General features: G+C 40.7%; 1 protein-coding gene across 1 annotated transcript in view; it reads right to left on the reverse strand.

Annotated features, from left to right (window-relative positions):
- The window catches only part of bsnb (bassoon (presynaptic cytomatrix protein) b), a 71266-nt gene that overhangs the window by 38102 nt on the left and 16689 nt on the right, over positions 1-16475 (reverse strand). Inside the window, exon 3 of the mRNA XM_085407818.1 lies at positions 6784-7563. Within this exon, the coding sequence (XP_085263944.1) occupies positions 6784-7563 (780 nt within the window). The remainder of the gene's footprint in view (positions 1-6783; positions 7564-16475) is intronic.

Consider the following 16475-nt stretch of genomic DNA (forward strand, 5'->3'; position numbering starts at 1 on the left):
TGGTTATCAAACAAAGTAAGAAATGGCATTGTCTCAGTTTAATCACCCAACAAGGCTTACAATTCTCAGATGGCACTTATTTGTGTGGGTGGATCTTTACAATGGTGTGTTGGGGTTAAGCTCTTTACTCAAAGGGACCACCAAACTCCCTCAAAATGGATTAGTACTATTCCCAACTAACTCCCTCTACGACCTACCCCAACCCCAAATCCCCACTCAACCCCTTAACATGCACACAGAAACACACTCATCTCTGTGTTTCTTTTTTTTCCTCCGTATCAGCTCCTTTAAGTACTCTCTTATTATGTGCGGAGGTTTTAAAATGCTAGTCCTTCTGTTGTGGCTAAATAAATACAACACAGACTAAATCAAGAGTGCTGAGTACCCATGCTGCAATGTCAACTGCAAGGTATTCAACCAGAAGCAATTGCCAGTTCAATCAATGTGTCAACAGCAAGCAGTTCCCAACTCCTTCGTGTAGACACGAGGAAGAGGAATGCAAAAGGAACAAGGAGATCATTGAAACGCAAAGAGTAGGAGTGTGCGTGCAAAGATCCATCACGAAGTGGAAAATAAGACAAGAGAACAAAACAACCAGAGCATCACAATGAAGAATGACGTGTCAGCAGGACAATTTTACTGTATGAATATGGCAAATCTACCCTAATCTGCATATAGTCACGTATGAGAAAGGGATGAAATATTCAAAGGTATCATAAGGTACAAGCAAGCATTGAGGTGTTTCATAATATATATGTACTTTTGGCATAAGGGCCATTTTAAGCTGAGGAGAACAGATGAATAAGGTTTGCTCCGTATTTTTATGTTGTAATTTTCAACAGCCAGCTCACAAATTGAGAAATTAAAACTGTAAATTCAGACCTCGCTGCATGTAGCTGTAATCCCCATTATCGTGTTTCAGTGGCTGTGATTAAGTCATATTCACTCCTACTAGAAACGTGCAGGCGTGAATGACATGTGCAAGATTCATGTGGACCTGAAAATTGTAATTCTTCCTCCAGAACCTATCTGCACTGGGTTATTCTAGGCACGCAGCACTTGCAGTATAAAGGAATATGAGAATATTAAAAGGCAGCGAGCAGCTGATCGAGGCCGGGTGGGTGTCTGAATCTGTGATGGCGTACCATCATCACTTTGGAAGCAGCCAGGCTCAGCATGGCAGGCTTGGATGCCTGATGCCACCAGCCATCTGGCTTTGGATGAGACTCCTAAGGGAGACACAGGCTGGTGCCAACCTTCAGAAAACACTTCCAACATGTTTGAGAATAAGAATGGTGTGTTCAGCTACACTGCCGCTCTGTGTGAAAGCAGCAACTGTGTTCCTGCAGTCCGGTGACACATTCGCAAATACTACATGTTCTACATATGTTCACTGTATGCAGGATGTGTACTCAAGGACACCGGGCTCCTGTGGTGAAAAGCCAGAAAAGAAGACCAATGATTTGTATAACTCATATGAATTTCATTCATGCATAGCTCGCAACACAAATCGAATCAAGTCTTTTTTATTAAACACATGTAAAATGCAGGTGTCTCACCAATTTCAGCTCATGACTCATGTACAGCCTAACTGGATCTTTAGTGAACCACAACAGTGCACAAATAAAAATAAAATACTTCCACACTACATTCTTGAGACATCTACTATAACATCTACTGATCTACTGTCATTACATGTGCATTAAAACCATTTCTAATGATTACAATTTACACTGCTTGGGCTGCTGGTGGGCCAGATCCACTCCTCCGGTGGACTGGATGTGGCCCACAGTTCATATGTCTGACAGCCCTGTTTTAACAGCTAAAACTGCTTCTGCAAATTCACTTCATGTGTGAGCAGCATAGTTTATTGTATCCTCTGTGGAAGGTGCATAAAAGGCGCCAATTTACCATACAGGTTTTTCATTTAACAGACTGCCTTTTCCTCTTCACTGCCTTGCTACAGCTGTGCATATTAAAGAATGAGACTGTAACAGTGTTATACTATAACTGGTAAATATCATATGTTGATGTCAAAAAGTTGATTATTAAATTCTGACTTTATTTCAGCTTTTTATTACGCTAACCGCCGTGAACTGAAACCAGATCCAAAATAGACCACAGCTGAACTTTACTTTAGTGACACATGACCAGGATGTGCTTAGATTAAACACAAGTCTGTCTGATCTACCTCGATACTCTAGAAAATTAGAGCATTAACCAGCAGCCGAAAAGCCACATTCCCATAAAAGAAGGAACAACTCTTTCATAGAGGCCTGAATATTTGTGTCTAAATGTCCAAATACGTATCCAGAAACAATAACTAGTTTCAGGACACCTGCGTTTATGCGTTCTTGTCTCTCAGACACAAATACGCACACATGCACACATGCACACATGCATCAACACACACTGACCCTATGTGACATGTGGAATCAAACACAGCTCTCTCACTGCTGCACACTGCATGAACTATTTATAATGTTCTCCTTCACTGAATTATTGATGAGCTATGTTTTCTGTTTCTCTACACTTTTCTGCAGTTCTGTGAGAAATTTGCTCCTTTTTGACTAAATATCCACTCTGGGCCTCTTTCACATTATAAACAATGGGGACAATTTTAAGCAAACAGGGTCGGTTGAGAACATCTAACCAACCATGGGGACGGGGAAAAATAGGCATATGGAGTAAAAACACAATGAAATCATGTTTTGTTTTGTTTTTTTAAAGTAATGTTAAAGTGAGAATGCTGGGAAGTCAGAGGTAATTTCTTATGTCAGTCACACCTCTACCTGTATTTCGAGTCATGAAAGATCTAAAGTATGACATCCACTCTGCCGTGTCTGCCTCACTAGCAGACTGTGATACCAGGAGGAGAGACAGAAGCACAGAGTTATTCAGGAGTAAGGACTGAAATCCAGTGTACTGTGAAACAGATTGAGCAGCAGACACTCCAGTGAAAATATTCTATGTTCTATTTACAGCCAAACTCTGGGGAGATGACAATGACACGGGGGTTTGTTTAAATCTCCTTCAGAAGCAATAAAGGGGGAGGAAACCTCCCAAAACAAGGACATCTTATTTACTCAGAGCCACACATGACTTTCAACACTAATTGATGTGAAATATTCCGCAATGTAACAAACAGTTGGCTTCCTCACGCTAATTATCACTGATTCTCACTTTCCTCCTCCTCCTCAATCTTTCACCTCTTTCCTTCCTCTCCTCCTCCTCCTCCTCCTCCTCCATTCTTCAACACGTTCTCGCATAGACACTGGCAATCTTCGTCTCATCCCAGATTAAAAAGGGGCTCGCTATTTTTTTATATAATGCAGCTCAGCCTAATTCACTCTGGATGAATTATGCATTGTGACGGAAAATATTTTTTTCTTCTTGAATGCTTCAAGCGTTTTCTGATTTCCACAGGCTAGAATTTTTTTTTCTCCTTGCGAGAGAATATGCATTCGATAAATGTAACAATCTGTTACCGGAGATGGTTTGGCATGACGTAGGCAAGCGGCTGAAACAAATAATTCAACAGTTTTATAGGGCCAGTGAATTTAGGTAAATTTTCTCTCTGCGTTTCCTCTGTTTGCCAATTTCTAGACACTAGTTTTCTCTACATGTGTCCCGCTTTCAGTTAATGTAATTATCTTCTGAGCTGTCAACACTGTAGGAACTGTTTATTCTAAGTTCTCTGTACAACTGTAGCAGGAAAAACAGACATCTTCAGATAATTGTATCAGTAAAAACCAAACTGCTTCTCTAAAAAATATCATGCAATTAAATAACAATATAAAAAAAAAACAAAAGCAGAAAAGAAATATAAATCTGGTAATGATGTTTTTTTTAACATACACCAACAGGCTATTTTGTTACAATGGCTGAACAATGTTTTACAATCAGACTTGCCTAAATTCTGTGTGGCATGGATTCAACAAGATAATGGAAACATTGCTTAGAGACTTTGGTCCATGTTGACTTTAGCCATCACAGTTGCTGCAAATTCATCCTGAGTCACGGATACAGTACAAAGCAAGATGGAGCCATGCTTTCATGTTGTTTATGCCAGCGGTCTCCAACCTTTTTTGCGCCACGGACCGGTTTATGTCGAACAATATTTTCACGGACCGGCCTTTAAGGTGTCACGGATAAATACAACAAAACAAAACCAGTACTGGTACCAAAAAAAAGACGATTTATTCATAACACACAAGAAAAGACCAAGGGAAACCAAGTTAACGATAAAAACGATAAATGCTAAAAACCGCTAAAAACCCTGAACCCACACCTGAGCCTCAACTCTCGCGGCCCGGTACCAATTGACTCACAGACCGGTACCGGTCCGTGGCCCGGGGGTTGGGGACCGCTGGTTTATGCAAATTTCTCACTCTATAGCCAAATGTTAAAGCAGAAGTCAAGGCACATAAGACCAGACAACCTTTTTCCAATCTTCTATTGTCCAGTGTTGGTGAGGCTGTGTGAACTGTAACTACAATTTCCTGTTCTTAGCTGACAGGAGTGACAGCCAGTGTGGTCTTCTTCTGCTGCTTCAAAGTTTGTGTTGTGTGCTCTTCTGCATACCTTTATTGTAACAAGTGATTATTTAAGTTACTGGTTTCAGGTCAATCTCTATAAACCCTTGAGTTTGTTGTTTAGGAACATTCCAGCAGTTCAACACTTTCTGAAACATTCAGACCAGCCTGTCAGGCAACAACCACAATGCCACCTTAAAAGTCATTTAAATCAGCTTCCTTTCCCATTTTAATGCTTTTTCTTAACTTCTGCAGGTCATCTTGACAATATCTACAAGCCTAAGTATATTGAGCTGCTGCCATGTGATTAGCGGATTAGATATTTGCAATAACAAGCAGTCCTAAGCACAAACACCTGTGCCTAATGAAAAACTAGTATAACATAAATAACAGCAAACACTATACACAATAAACTATTCATCATTTAGTATTTCTTGTTTAGCCAAAACCTGATAAAGCTGATTTCTTTAAACTCAAACACAAATCAGCACATGGATAAAATCATAGTGTCACTGTATGCATAAAAAGTGCATCACATCATTGACTAACTTGCTCAAAATTATTATAGCTAATGAGCAACACTGTCATGACATTGAAAAACTGTGTGGGAAGAGGATATCCAGATCTATCCAACAACCAGCATGTCAAACAGACAATAAATCTAGCATATGACAGCTTCTTCAATGAGTCTGTTGGACTCATGCACATAGGGAAGGCAACCTTCTTTAGTTTTGTTACCACTGCTTAGTTTAAACATCTCCATAATGCTGACAATTCTCCTCCATGGCCTACGTTCTATATCAACATGGCTCAAACTTCGTGTTGTGCAAAAGTGGTATTTGATGCATTGTATCAAAAGTTTTACAATTACAACAGTACAGCATCCCTAACCCCAACAGCTTTGTTACCACATCCTTGAAAAGAAGAAAGAATGGTTACAACATTGCCGGCGCAAAGAAACACTAAAGTTTGGAGAGATTAAGAGAGGATGAGAAGGAGGATATCTGTGCCAAACAAGCTGTGGAAATCAAGCTGAGGAACCAAGATTCAAAGTACAAAGCCTCACACCATGTCCAAATGGTTCTCACCCACTCTGGAGCGACCCACCTGCCAGCTCACGAGGAATGACAACAAAACCTGTTCACAGATTTGGAAAGAATCCTGGATTGAGATGCAGGCTTAAGCCTGCAGAGCAGAAACACAACACACCTATTAACTGAGTTCCTCCTAAAAGAAGAGCAACAGCAGTCTGAAAGTTTTTGCAGACTCTGAGCATCTCAGCATCCAAGCATGTAAGGGATGGCTGACAAACAAATTATCTCTCTGTTTCCATAGCAATCTATGAATGGGCTGTGCTACTGCCTGTGACAACCCGATGCCTGTGAAGACAAGACTCGCCCATAAAACGCTAGCGCTCTGCAGCAAGCCTGTTATTACTGCTATCATTCAATTGGACTTGATTTGCATAATTAAACTCTGTTATTGCCTGGCTCTGAATGCTATTGTCAGGTCCTGTTCTTACCAACCAGACTCCCAGCGTGACACAGGACAAGGGGGCACTTAAAGAAGAAATATACCCTCAGGTGACCCTGAGATATGACTAACCAATACTAAGATTATCCATTAAATTGAATTTAATAAGCCTCTGTTTCCTGTAGATAGGTCATTTATTTCTGCGCTTCTCCAGGGTAGTCACTGATGAGGTGAGTCACAGCTTGGACTTCACTCTGCTAACCACATGAAAGGCCCTGACGGAGCTGAATGAAGCAGGTCCCGACTGTGAAATAGAGAAAGGCAGGAGAAAAAGGAGAAGCTCACAGGCTTATGTAAAATATTGTTTGTGCAAGCTGTGAAGGCTCCAAATATCAATGAAGAAATGTTATCAAGTTAGCTATTTATCATTTAGTTATCATTTGTAATAATGCCTTCATAGCTCTGTGTTAAAGAATGAGAGTGAGAAAGAGTGGGTCATTCTTAAAAAAAAAATACCAAGGAACAAGAGAATCAGAGTCACGGTGATTCTCAAGGATAGAATAAATGCAGCAATTGCTGTCTATTTGACAATCCCTGGAGCCACATGCTGGATTCGTACAAGCAGTCATCCTCAGTGAAATGAAGTTGTTCACACCAAGAACACACCAAGATGACCTGGCAGCATCAAGTTGATAACAACCATTGTAGCGAGTATGCAACAATTCAGCGTTTTTCACAAAAACATGCCATTTTGTGTTGGAAATCAGAATCTTACCTCGACTATGTGTGGAGTGGGATTGAATCCACACATGTTGCACACTTGAGAGCGGCACTGTGTGCAGGTGTTGTAGTTGGGTTGTTCTGCTGTGTTGCCTATGTTGAGATTTGTTTTACAAAGGGGACAAGAGGCTTTGGCCTCTTGTCCCCTTTGCTGTTGCTGCTGCTGAGAAGGGGGCCGAGGCCCTTGTTGTGCAGACTGAGGTCCTGAGGGTTTACCTGCCCCAGCTCCTGGACCAGGAGGTCCTCCTGGTTTGGGGGCTGGTTTAGGGGGCTGCTGTTGGGGTTGAGTAGTCTCTGATATCAGAGTGCTTGCTTGGTTGAGAAGAGACGCACCAAAGCCAAACAACTTCCCGAAGGTTTGCTCTGGAGGTGGGGGCTGTCGTGAAGGGGAGCTTCCTGCACTGCGCGTCTGGTCCTGGCGTGGGTGCTGGGGTTGGTGGGCGGGTGAACTACGGGATAAATCAGGCTGGGATGGGGCCTTGGCCATCCCAGGGAGAGGGACTGCCCCTGGAGGCAGCCTTGCTTGCTGCTGACCTGCGCCAGCTGGACCAGTCTGTTTGGTAGGGCCAGGCACTGGATGGGCCTGCAATGGAGGCTGCGTCTGAGGAGGTGTATGTGTCTGAGGTGTGGGCTGAGCTGAAGCGTTAGGTTTAGGTTCTGGATTGGTTGCATGAGAAGGAGAGTGAATCTGTTGCTGACTCTTGGAACGTGGTGTGGTCATATCCATCCCCAGTGCTCTCTGCATTTGACAGTTTAGACATAACCACTCTTGGACCTGAAAAAGAAAGAAAAACAAGGCAATGGCAATAAGCTACAGTATCTTGTTTTCACAATGGGGTACACTGGATACAAAAATAGAAATTCATTGAATAATCAGTTTCCTGCAACTGCTGAAAGAAGGTTGCATTTTTATCTTGCTGGCTACTGAGTGATTTTACCATGGTGCCACAAACTGATAGCAAGGAAAAGTCTTGCAGGCAGCCTGAAAAGTCCCGGTGATAATCAAGCCTCTTTCTCCATTCCTCCTCTACTTCACTATGTCAACATGCTCTCCTAGTAGCAAGCCTGACACCCCTGAAAAAAGAATGAAAGAATAAGCAGCTACCTCACAGACCAACATTACCATTTACTCACTAGATTCTCTACTGCGAACTTTAAAGCCACATAAAAAGTGATTCACTCATCACACATCACTCCGTGGCTGACAGGTTGCTGCTAGTGGGCATTCTGGCTTTCAGTTGTTTTGGTAATTCTCTAATCTACTTACCACCCCCTCATGTGTCAATCAGCAGTATCATTCGCTCCTATTGGTAGTCACTTTAATTTCTCACCCCAAAGTTATGAAAAGTTAAAACTGGAACCAGCCTATTTTATTTTGCCTGTTGCTGCAACAATCAGTGCTCTGCCACTCGCTTTCAGCATGGAAGCTTCTTAACTCTGTTTCCCCCACAAAGGCAAACACATGAATGTGCTGTTTTTGACTGCAAAAGCAGACACAACTAAGTCTTCATGTAAGCAAGTGAAAAGCTGAAAATCCACTGCATTCATTTATGACCGTAATGTCAAGTCAACAATAGAAACAGCATCACTGGTAGCATCTTGTCTGATTTAGGCTTTCACTGGGAATCTTTCGAGTGCCTACGATATAACTTGTAGAAGTGGCCGATGTCGTTGGTATGATTTTTATGTGTGTGTGTGTGGCTCGTGTTTCATACATATTGCTGGCTGACAGAAACCAATAAAATGCTGGGACTTTTTCCCACCTGTGTCCCCACTCTTTATCGTGGTTGATTCAACTTTTTCCACTTTTTTGTAAAGTCCCTCACATCCATTCCGATAGTTTCAACACTCTCTCCAGGAATTTGCCAACTTATGTGTGTCCTTATATTGATGTTATTCCTTATACTGAGATGATGGTTGTTTTTCTCTCACTGATATATTTAAAAACTGCTGTGAAAAAGTAGTCGAAAGTGAGCAGGATGAATCCAGGTGTGCCAACCTGACGTGTATTTACATTTTTAGGGAGACGCACATCAAGCAACCGCCTGTGTTAAGGTGCATGGTTCAGAGGGGTTTGCACAGAGGCAGTAGGTTACATTGTAGATTTCCCACTGAAGTATAAAACACTAGCAGTGTGACAAACATTACCATTAGCTTTTTTATAAAATGACCACCAGAAACTATAAAAGCAAGGACTGGGTGTGAGTAACTGTGTTTTCATGTCATCCACAGTGATTTAGTGAACCATAAACGCCACTAGTCCAATTTCTCTTCCCTCTCTAAAGATATCCAAGTAAAATGAACTAAAAACTGAAGAATGCTTGTATGGGTGTGAATGTGAATGAGTGTGTTGATCTGTTTATGTGACAGAGTGGGCGCAGTCCTTTATCCAGTGCGTGCTGGGGTAGCCTCCAGCCTGCTCTGAATGGGAAATATTGTGTGTGGAAAATGATTCAACCGCAAAATAATTGTGAATGGTGTAAAATATCTCATTGAGGAAGGATTTGAGTATCCCCATGCCTCCGCATAGGCATTTATTGCTACCCATCACTTACCCATAAACAAAATGTGTGTGAAATAAATCTGACAAATGAGATGAACTCTGAAAATCCTCAGTAAATCACTGCTGCCCCTGATTTTATAATCTTCCCTTCCTCTGTCTTTTCTGGGAGTCTCTTTCCTTTTTGCTTTCTCATGATTTCATATTTGCATTACATAACGTGGAGAGCTCCTCATTAAATTCATTCCTCCAATCTCCTTGTGTTTCTCCTGTTGATCTCTTTGCCTCTTGTTTTCATTTCTTGTTCACTTACTGCTTCATACACACACACACAAAAAGGTGAAAGCCAGAAAGAGGCGCTAGTGATGCCACATGGCCATAGACTGTAATTGGCATCCTGGTGCTCTGACAGCTGCCACACTATTGTAACTGTCTTGGATTCGTGGTCATTGCATAATACCTTAATGAATTATAAATGAAGGCAGCAAAAGGTTGTAGGTTTGGGTTATCGCTTGGAGGTCTGGGCCTCAAAGAACAAGCTGGGAAGGCTGGACTGGGTTTTTTTTTTCCTTAGAGCTTAGGGTCAAAATTGCCTTTCAGTCTGTGAATCTGGATTTCATAAAGATTTTAGTTCAACTTTCCCTGAGAATTATTTGCACTCTAAGAATTTCTAAAAAAAAAAGTGTAATGCTAAAAAAAAAGGGCAGTCTGAAAATGCTTTTAACTAACAGTCTGTCAGCGGAGATGTTCCTGCTCCATTATTCCATAATTTACAATACACTCAGCACTACATGTGGCAGAGTACACATCACAGCTGAGCAGACTTCAGTGTGGATTCAAGCGGAGTTGTCACATTAACCCTCTAAAGCTTGAAACATGAAATAATTTCCAGAAAACATTTTTTTTTTTGAGTATGGAGTGTTTATTGAACCTTCTGACAAGTAAAGAAAATAAATAAATATCCATCTGCACACATAAGTTTTCATTTTAATGGCATTTCTTTCCCAATTTATTGCTTTAACATGTGCTGTGCAATTTATTTACGTTTTCAGGTGAAAGAAAATCCCACTGAGGATGATGATGAAGTCTCAAAAACTTGTGTATCAAATATCATACAGTAGAAAGGGGTATACTGATAAAATATTTATAAACAATGACTCTACAAGTTTAGTTTTTAATAAAACTCTGCATAAGCTGATATCAGCATATGATAAATGCAGTAAATGCAAAGATTTCATACTATTTTATGCATCTCTTGTATTTATTAATGCATTTCTAAAGCCGTCTGGTATCTGACAACATGTATTAAATCAAGATTAAGCAAAATTGTATCATACTACTAGATAAACAGGAGGAAGAAAGACATAATTTAGTCACTTCACAGTTTAACTATGAGTCACTGGACCTTAACTGTAGTATTGCCCCTCATATTGTAAAGCAGTGACTCACTATTATGCTGGGATTTCTGGTTGAAGAAGAAGCTCTCTAACTTAAACCCACTCATAACATCGAGTTTTGCTGAAGCCTGATCGGACTGCACTCATTTCATTGCACTTCATTATTCAGTTATAGTTATTCACTATTTGAACTGCTGCAAAAAATGAGATATGGGTAGTGATATGACTCACATCTCTCAACGCTGCACTTTTTTCTGCCTCCAGTGGTCAGAATTCTAGTTTAGATGATGTAGAATTGAGTTTGTCATATTCAGCACACATTGATCTCACCATTAGGTATGATTACAGGTGCAATACAGCACCTACAGTAACTATCCTGATCTGGGCAGAAGTACAGTAGTGCTGAGCTAGACAGCATTTTCTGTAGCTGTAGCACTTGCTAACAGGCAGCTGCTTCCTCTGGGTGGAGAAAAAAAAACAACCAATCGGGGAGATCATGTGTGTTAGACACTTCCTCCGGCTGAGCTGGCTGGTTGCCTGCAGGCTCTATGCAGTGAGTGCATACGGCATAAATGCCATAAAATCCTATCCTGATCCAACTCTTCTACAGTCTAGTTTTTTATCTGCCTTTCTGGATCAAATTCTGATTATGCAAAGAGAAGCTTTCAGGCTGTGTTAAAAGTGAAGGAAATTAAAAATCTATTCATCAGTTCACAGATGAAACACTCATCAGAAAACTACCACACATATTATGACAAGCACGACTCTGAGATTGCTAACATGATTTTACAGCACTGCTTTAGTCATCGGGAAGAACTTTAACTCTTCTTCGAATCCCTGCTGCTGCTTTCTGACCACACCTATCTGTTCTTGTAAGAGGCATGGGCTTGAAATTTTCAACCAGATGGGGCAGTAATAGACTACATTTCCCTCTGCTTAACAGTCATTTTTTAATAACAAGATAATGCAGTTTTTAATTATATATTATCTTATTCTTATTGCAACAAAATCTTTAATGAATCTATTGCAATAGCTCAAAATTTGACTGTTGACTGCTTTTAAATGTTTAGCAACCTCTTCACCTGCTTCACAGTATTTCTTTATCTCTTAAGTCAGTCATTCGATCAGTCAGTCATTCAGTAAGTCCGTGTAGACAGAGTAAGTCACAAGCTCAGCAGCACCTTAGCCTACTGCCTGGCTCACTGCCAGTTCCTGGTATAAGGAGCGATCAGGCCGTGGTTTTCACTGTCAATCAGGGAAACTGAGAAGCCGGGTGCAGAGGTGACTCCTGGGGACAGTGAAAAAAGCCAACACAGCGCCATCTAACACTGCACACTTTATCTAATCAGAGACTCGTGTAGAAACTCCTATTTCTATGACAATTATTGTCATTGACATTTTTTTTCAGACACACTGTTAGGATAATCATATAAAGCTCACCAAGGGGGAAAAACACTCTGGAAAAAACAAAGAAAGCAGCTGCAATTTCTTCATGTCTCTGCTTGCCTCATCTCTCCATCTCATTCCTTTCTGCGTCCCCGTTGTTATGAGGCAATCATGTGGATCTTTATGAAATCTGATCTGTATCAGCAAAAAACACACACACACACACACACACACACACACACACACACACACACACACACACACACACACACACACACACACACACACACACACACAAGCACACTGCACACTGTGTCTCCTCCCCTGCCTCTCTATCAGTTCTCTTTTGCAGTCCTCCATCTTTTTCTCCTGCACTCATCTTCATTTCTCCTTGTTATCTGCATCTCTCACATCCCATCACTCCATCTAATTTTCTTCTTCCAGCTCCATCATCATCTGTGTGTTTATGACGACTCTCTTCAGAGCCAGAAATTCATACACAGCTAGTTTCAAATGAGGGTAAATTTCAGAAAGCTAACTGCCACACTGCCAGGTAAATGTTTGTACCAAAATAGTCGCGTAACAAAGAACTATGCTGAGAGTGTCTACCTCTCATTTACGAGTGCGTGCTTCTGTCTTCTGCTGTCTTGGAGTCTGACACATATACAGACGTTAGAAGATGTAACACTGCATACATCACACAGGTGCACAAAGTTTCCCTGTTTTTCTTCTTCGTGCGTTCGTTGACAGGTGTGAGACATCATGCCGTCCATCATTCCCCGGGAAAGCTGGATAACGAACGCGCTGAGACACATCCAAACTTCAGCTGACAAAGATGCAGATGAAGAAAGCAGCTTTGTCTTAGAGATCACAATGCAGTATCACCATGCGGTATGTACAGCAGCTGAGCACTGCAGTTTGGGGATCGGGACACTTGGAATGCAGTGGTTTATCAATTCCTTGCAAATTGGGCCAAAGACATTGAAATTCTTCCCTATGCCTCGCTCCCCCTTTCTCTCTTTCTCTCTGTCAATTTGTCTCCCAGCCTCTGCTAAACTCAAACACAAGCAGCTCTACAAACAACTACACGAGAACAGTCTCAATAAAACACATCTGTTTTACTCCTGAATGTTACCAAGCAGGGAAACAAAGCTAATGAAAATCCTGAGTCATTGTTGGGGAATCGCTGTTAAATTTCTTTTCATGCATACTATTCAACTTCTCTCACCAGGTATACTGGTGCAGTGTTGGGAATGGCAGGGAGTCATGGTATTAATAAGTATGCGGGAAAGTAGTGCAGAGTGCATAACATTAAATCATGATCTACAGTAGAGGAAATCGGCATGATATGATGAACGCTTGTGCACTGCAATGCAATACCGTTCCCTTGCAAAGGATTTGTTGCTACCTTTATGAAACTTTTAATAGTCAGTTCCTTTGAGATTTTGCCACAGAGAGCTCTAGACTCCACTCTGCAATACCGTTTGAGTCTACAGTACATCATGTGTCATTATTGTCACTTGAGAGTATTACTGAAAAGCCAAGAGCATTTCGATTTCAAATGTTTCTGTCTGGATGTTTCACACACAGCCAGAAAATTAGCAAGATTTGCTGCGAGGGAAAAGTTTCTGTGGTCTGATAGGCCATGCAACAAATGTGCAATAACAGTGCAAAGTACAATCCTGTTTGATGACAGATTAAATAATCAGTAGAAGGCCTAAAAGAAGTCATTGTTTGCAACACGGAGTCAAAGAATTATACCAAACTGCTGAAAGTGATCTTTCTGCGTGTCCAGTTCTAACAAGGGCACTATTAGGAAAACTGACTAAAGATTCCTGTGCAATTTTTCCATACAGAAAAGACTACTGTAAGATGGACTTTAACTGCAGTAGGTTATGGTGTAATAATTAAAACAGTGTCCCAGATTTAGTGTCTGGCAGTTCTTGTTGCAAAATATTTTGGTATATGCAAAATGCAGCATGAAGTGTCTCAGCTGGATTCCTGACCTAGTTCCCACTGTTTGTCCACTTTAAACCAGTCTATGATTACATCCAAAAGCACAGTGTGGAAAAACAGCCACCCAAACCCTGACATAAGTTTCACAGAATAATTATTTCGTTATTTGAACATACGTGTTCACTAAGGAGCTTTTTGTCTCACTTTCTTATGAAATGATTTACAGTAAATAGGATAAGAGGTTTGCAAAGGAAGGACAATTACTTGAAACACTGTATGTTATACTGTTTATTTTTGTTAAAATTATCTATTTAAAATCATCAGCGCAACATCGAGATGTCCAAATATAACTGTTTGGAAAGACTTACATTATCAAACCTTCTGATCGGTGTTCTCTATATAATGGTGTATGTTTGTCGTGTATGTGCAGTTAGGATCACACGTTTTTGGACAATGACACATTGTTTTGTAATTTAGCCTGTGCACACTGCCACAGTGGATTTAAAATCAGACAATACAAATGTGACTGAAGTGCAGACTTAAAGTTTTAATTCAAGGGGTTTAACATTTTCAGACGCTCAAAAGTAACTGGACAAACAAACATAGCAACCAAATGCTGTTTCGTCCCTTGAGACACTCTGCTAGGCCTTAATTGAATTGAGATCAGGTGACTGACTTGAATATCCCATTTCTTTTTCTTAAGAAACGCTTGGGTTTCTTTTGCGGTATGCTTTGGGTCACTATCCATTTGCACTGTAAAGCGCCGTCCAATCAGTTTTGCAGCATTTGGTTTAATCTGAGCAGAGAGTATAGCTCTGTACACTTCAGAGTTCTTCTATCAGCAGTTATATCATCAATAAATACTAGTGCCCTGGTTCCACTGGCAGCCATCCCCACATCATAACATTGCATCATTTTCTTTTCCCATCATTCTGGTACAAGTTAACCTGTGCAAATAATTTTTTCCCCAAACAAAGCAGACACTTTTATATGTTTAAAGTCTAATTTGGCCTTCTTGTTATCAAATAGCTGGTTGTAACCACTGATTTGGCCATTTGTTGTAAAACCCTCTGTATTTGCACTCATGAGGGTGCCTCTTGACTGTAAACTTTGGCAATAATACCCCAACTTCTTCAAGAGTGTTCTTGACTTGTTGTTTTTCTTAACCAGAGGAAGAATTCTGCAATCATCCACTTTAGTTTAGTGGCTGTCAATATATAGAGTGGCCTTTCAGGTGTTTTGGTGTTGCCAAGTTGCCCAGTACATTCAGTCTTTGTAAGAATGTATTGTACACTCCAAGAAGGTCCTGGGTTTGAATCCACTATCTCGCAGGGGACCTTCTGTGTGTCTGCATGTTCTCCCCATCATGTTTGTGTGGGTTCTCGCCACATACTTCCCATGATGCACTGAGGGTTACTGTTTCACTCACGTTTTTTACTCACTATGTGTTTATAGTTTACTCTGCATTTAATCATTAGTTATTATTAATCTCTGGCTCTCTTCCATAGTGTGTCTTAATCTCGTCTTCATCTCCTCACATCAAATAATTGAGGAGATGGCCGCCCCTCCCTGAGCCTAGTCCTGCTGGAGGTTTCTTCCTGGTAAAATTGAGTTTTTCCTTTCCAGTGTCGCCAAAGTGCTTGCTCAAAGGGTGCCTTTATTTTACAAGATTAAGTGTCTTGAAGCAATTGTTGTTGTGATTTGGTGCTATATAACTAAAATTTTATTAAATTAAAAATAGCCTATAGGTCCAAATATGAGTGTGAACGGTTGTCTGTCTCTGTGTGTTAGCCCTGTGACACGCCTGGTAACCTGTCCAGGGTATGTCCTTTGGTAGCCTATGGTAGGTAGGGTAGGCTCCAGCTCCCACCCACAACCCCAAAATGGATAAGCAGATGGACACTCCCGAACTACCAAATCTCTCTCACAGGTTTATTTCAGATTGTCAGCCTCCTTCACTTGCATCAACATCTCTGTTTAGAGAGCTCCAGTGAACATCTAAAAAGTGCAAGTTCAAAACTTGAAAACAACCACACATCGAATAGTCAATACAATACTTTTGTTAAAAACCTAGAATTAAGGCTATAGAATTATATTCAAATATTGAATATTTGATTTAAGAAACACTGCGGTTGTATGCAGAGGAAAAACTACAAAATTTGTGTCATTGTCCAAAAACCTAAATAGTCGACTGTGCATATCATACTGGCTAAATGGTTATTTGAATATTGTGTAAGTGTATGTATTGTATCATGTAGTTTAGGGTGTGACCAAAAGACATGCACTCAATGTTTTTGTTGAAAAACCTGGAAAAACATTTGTTGACTAGTAGGTAGACTCAGAAATAAATTCATTTCAGAACATGTTTTGGTTTTTGGGGGGGTTTTTTTGCTCTGATGTTATTTAGCATCGTCAAACGGAAGAAAATGAATCTCTCATCAAAAGAGA

Source organism: Rhamphochromis longiceps, linkage group LG5 (assembly GCF_057381845.1).
Source record: "Rhamphochromis longiceps isolate RC_006_pf linkage group LG5, R_longiceps_female_GT1.1, whole genome shotgun sequence".
In the NCBI taxonomy this organism is placed as follows: domain Eukaryota; kingdom Metazoa; phylum Chordata; class Actinopteri; order Cichliformes; family Cichlidae; genus Rhamphochromis; species Rhamphochromis longiceps.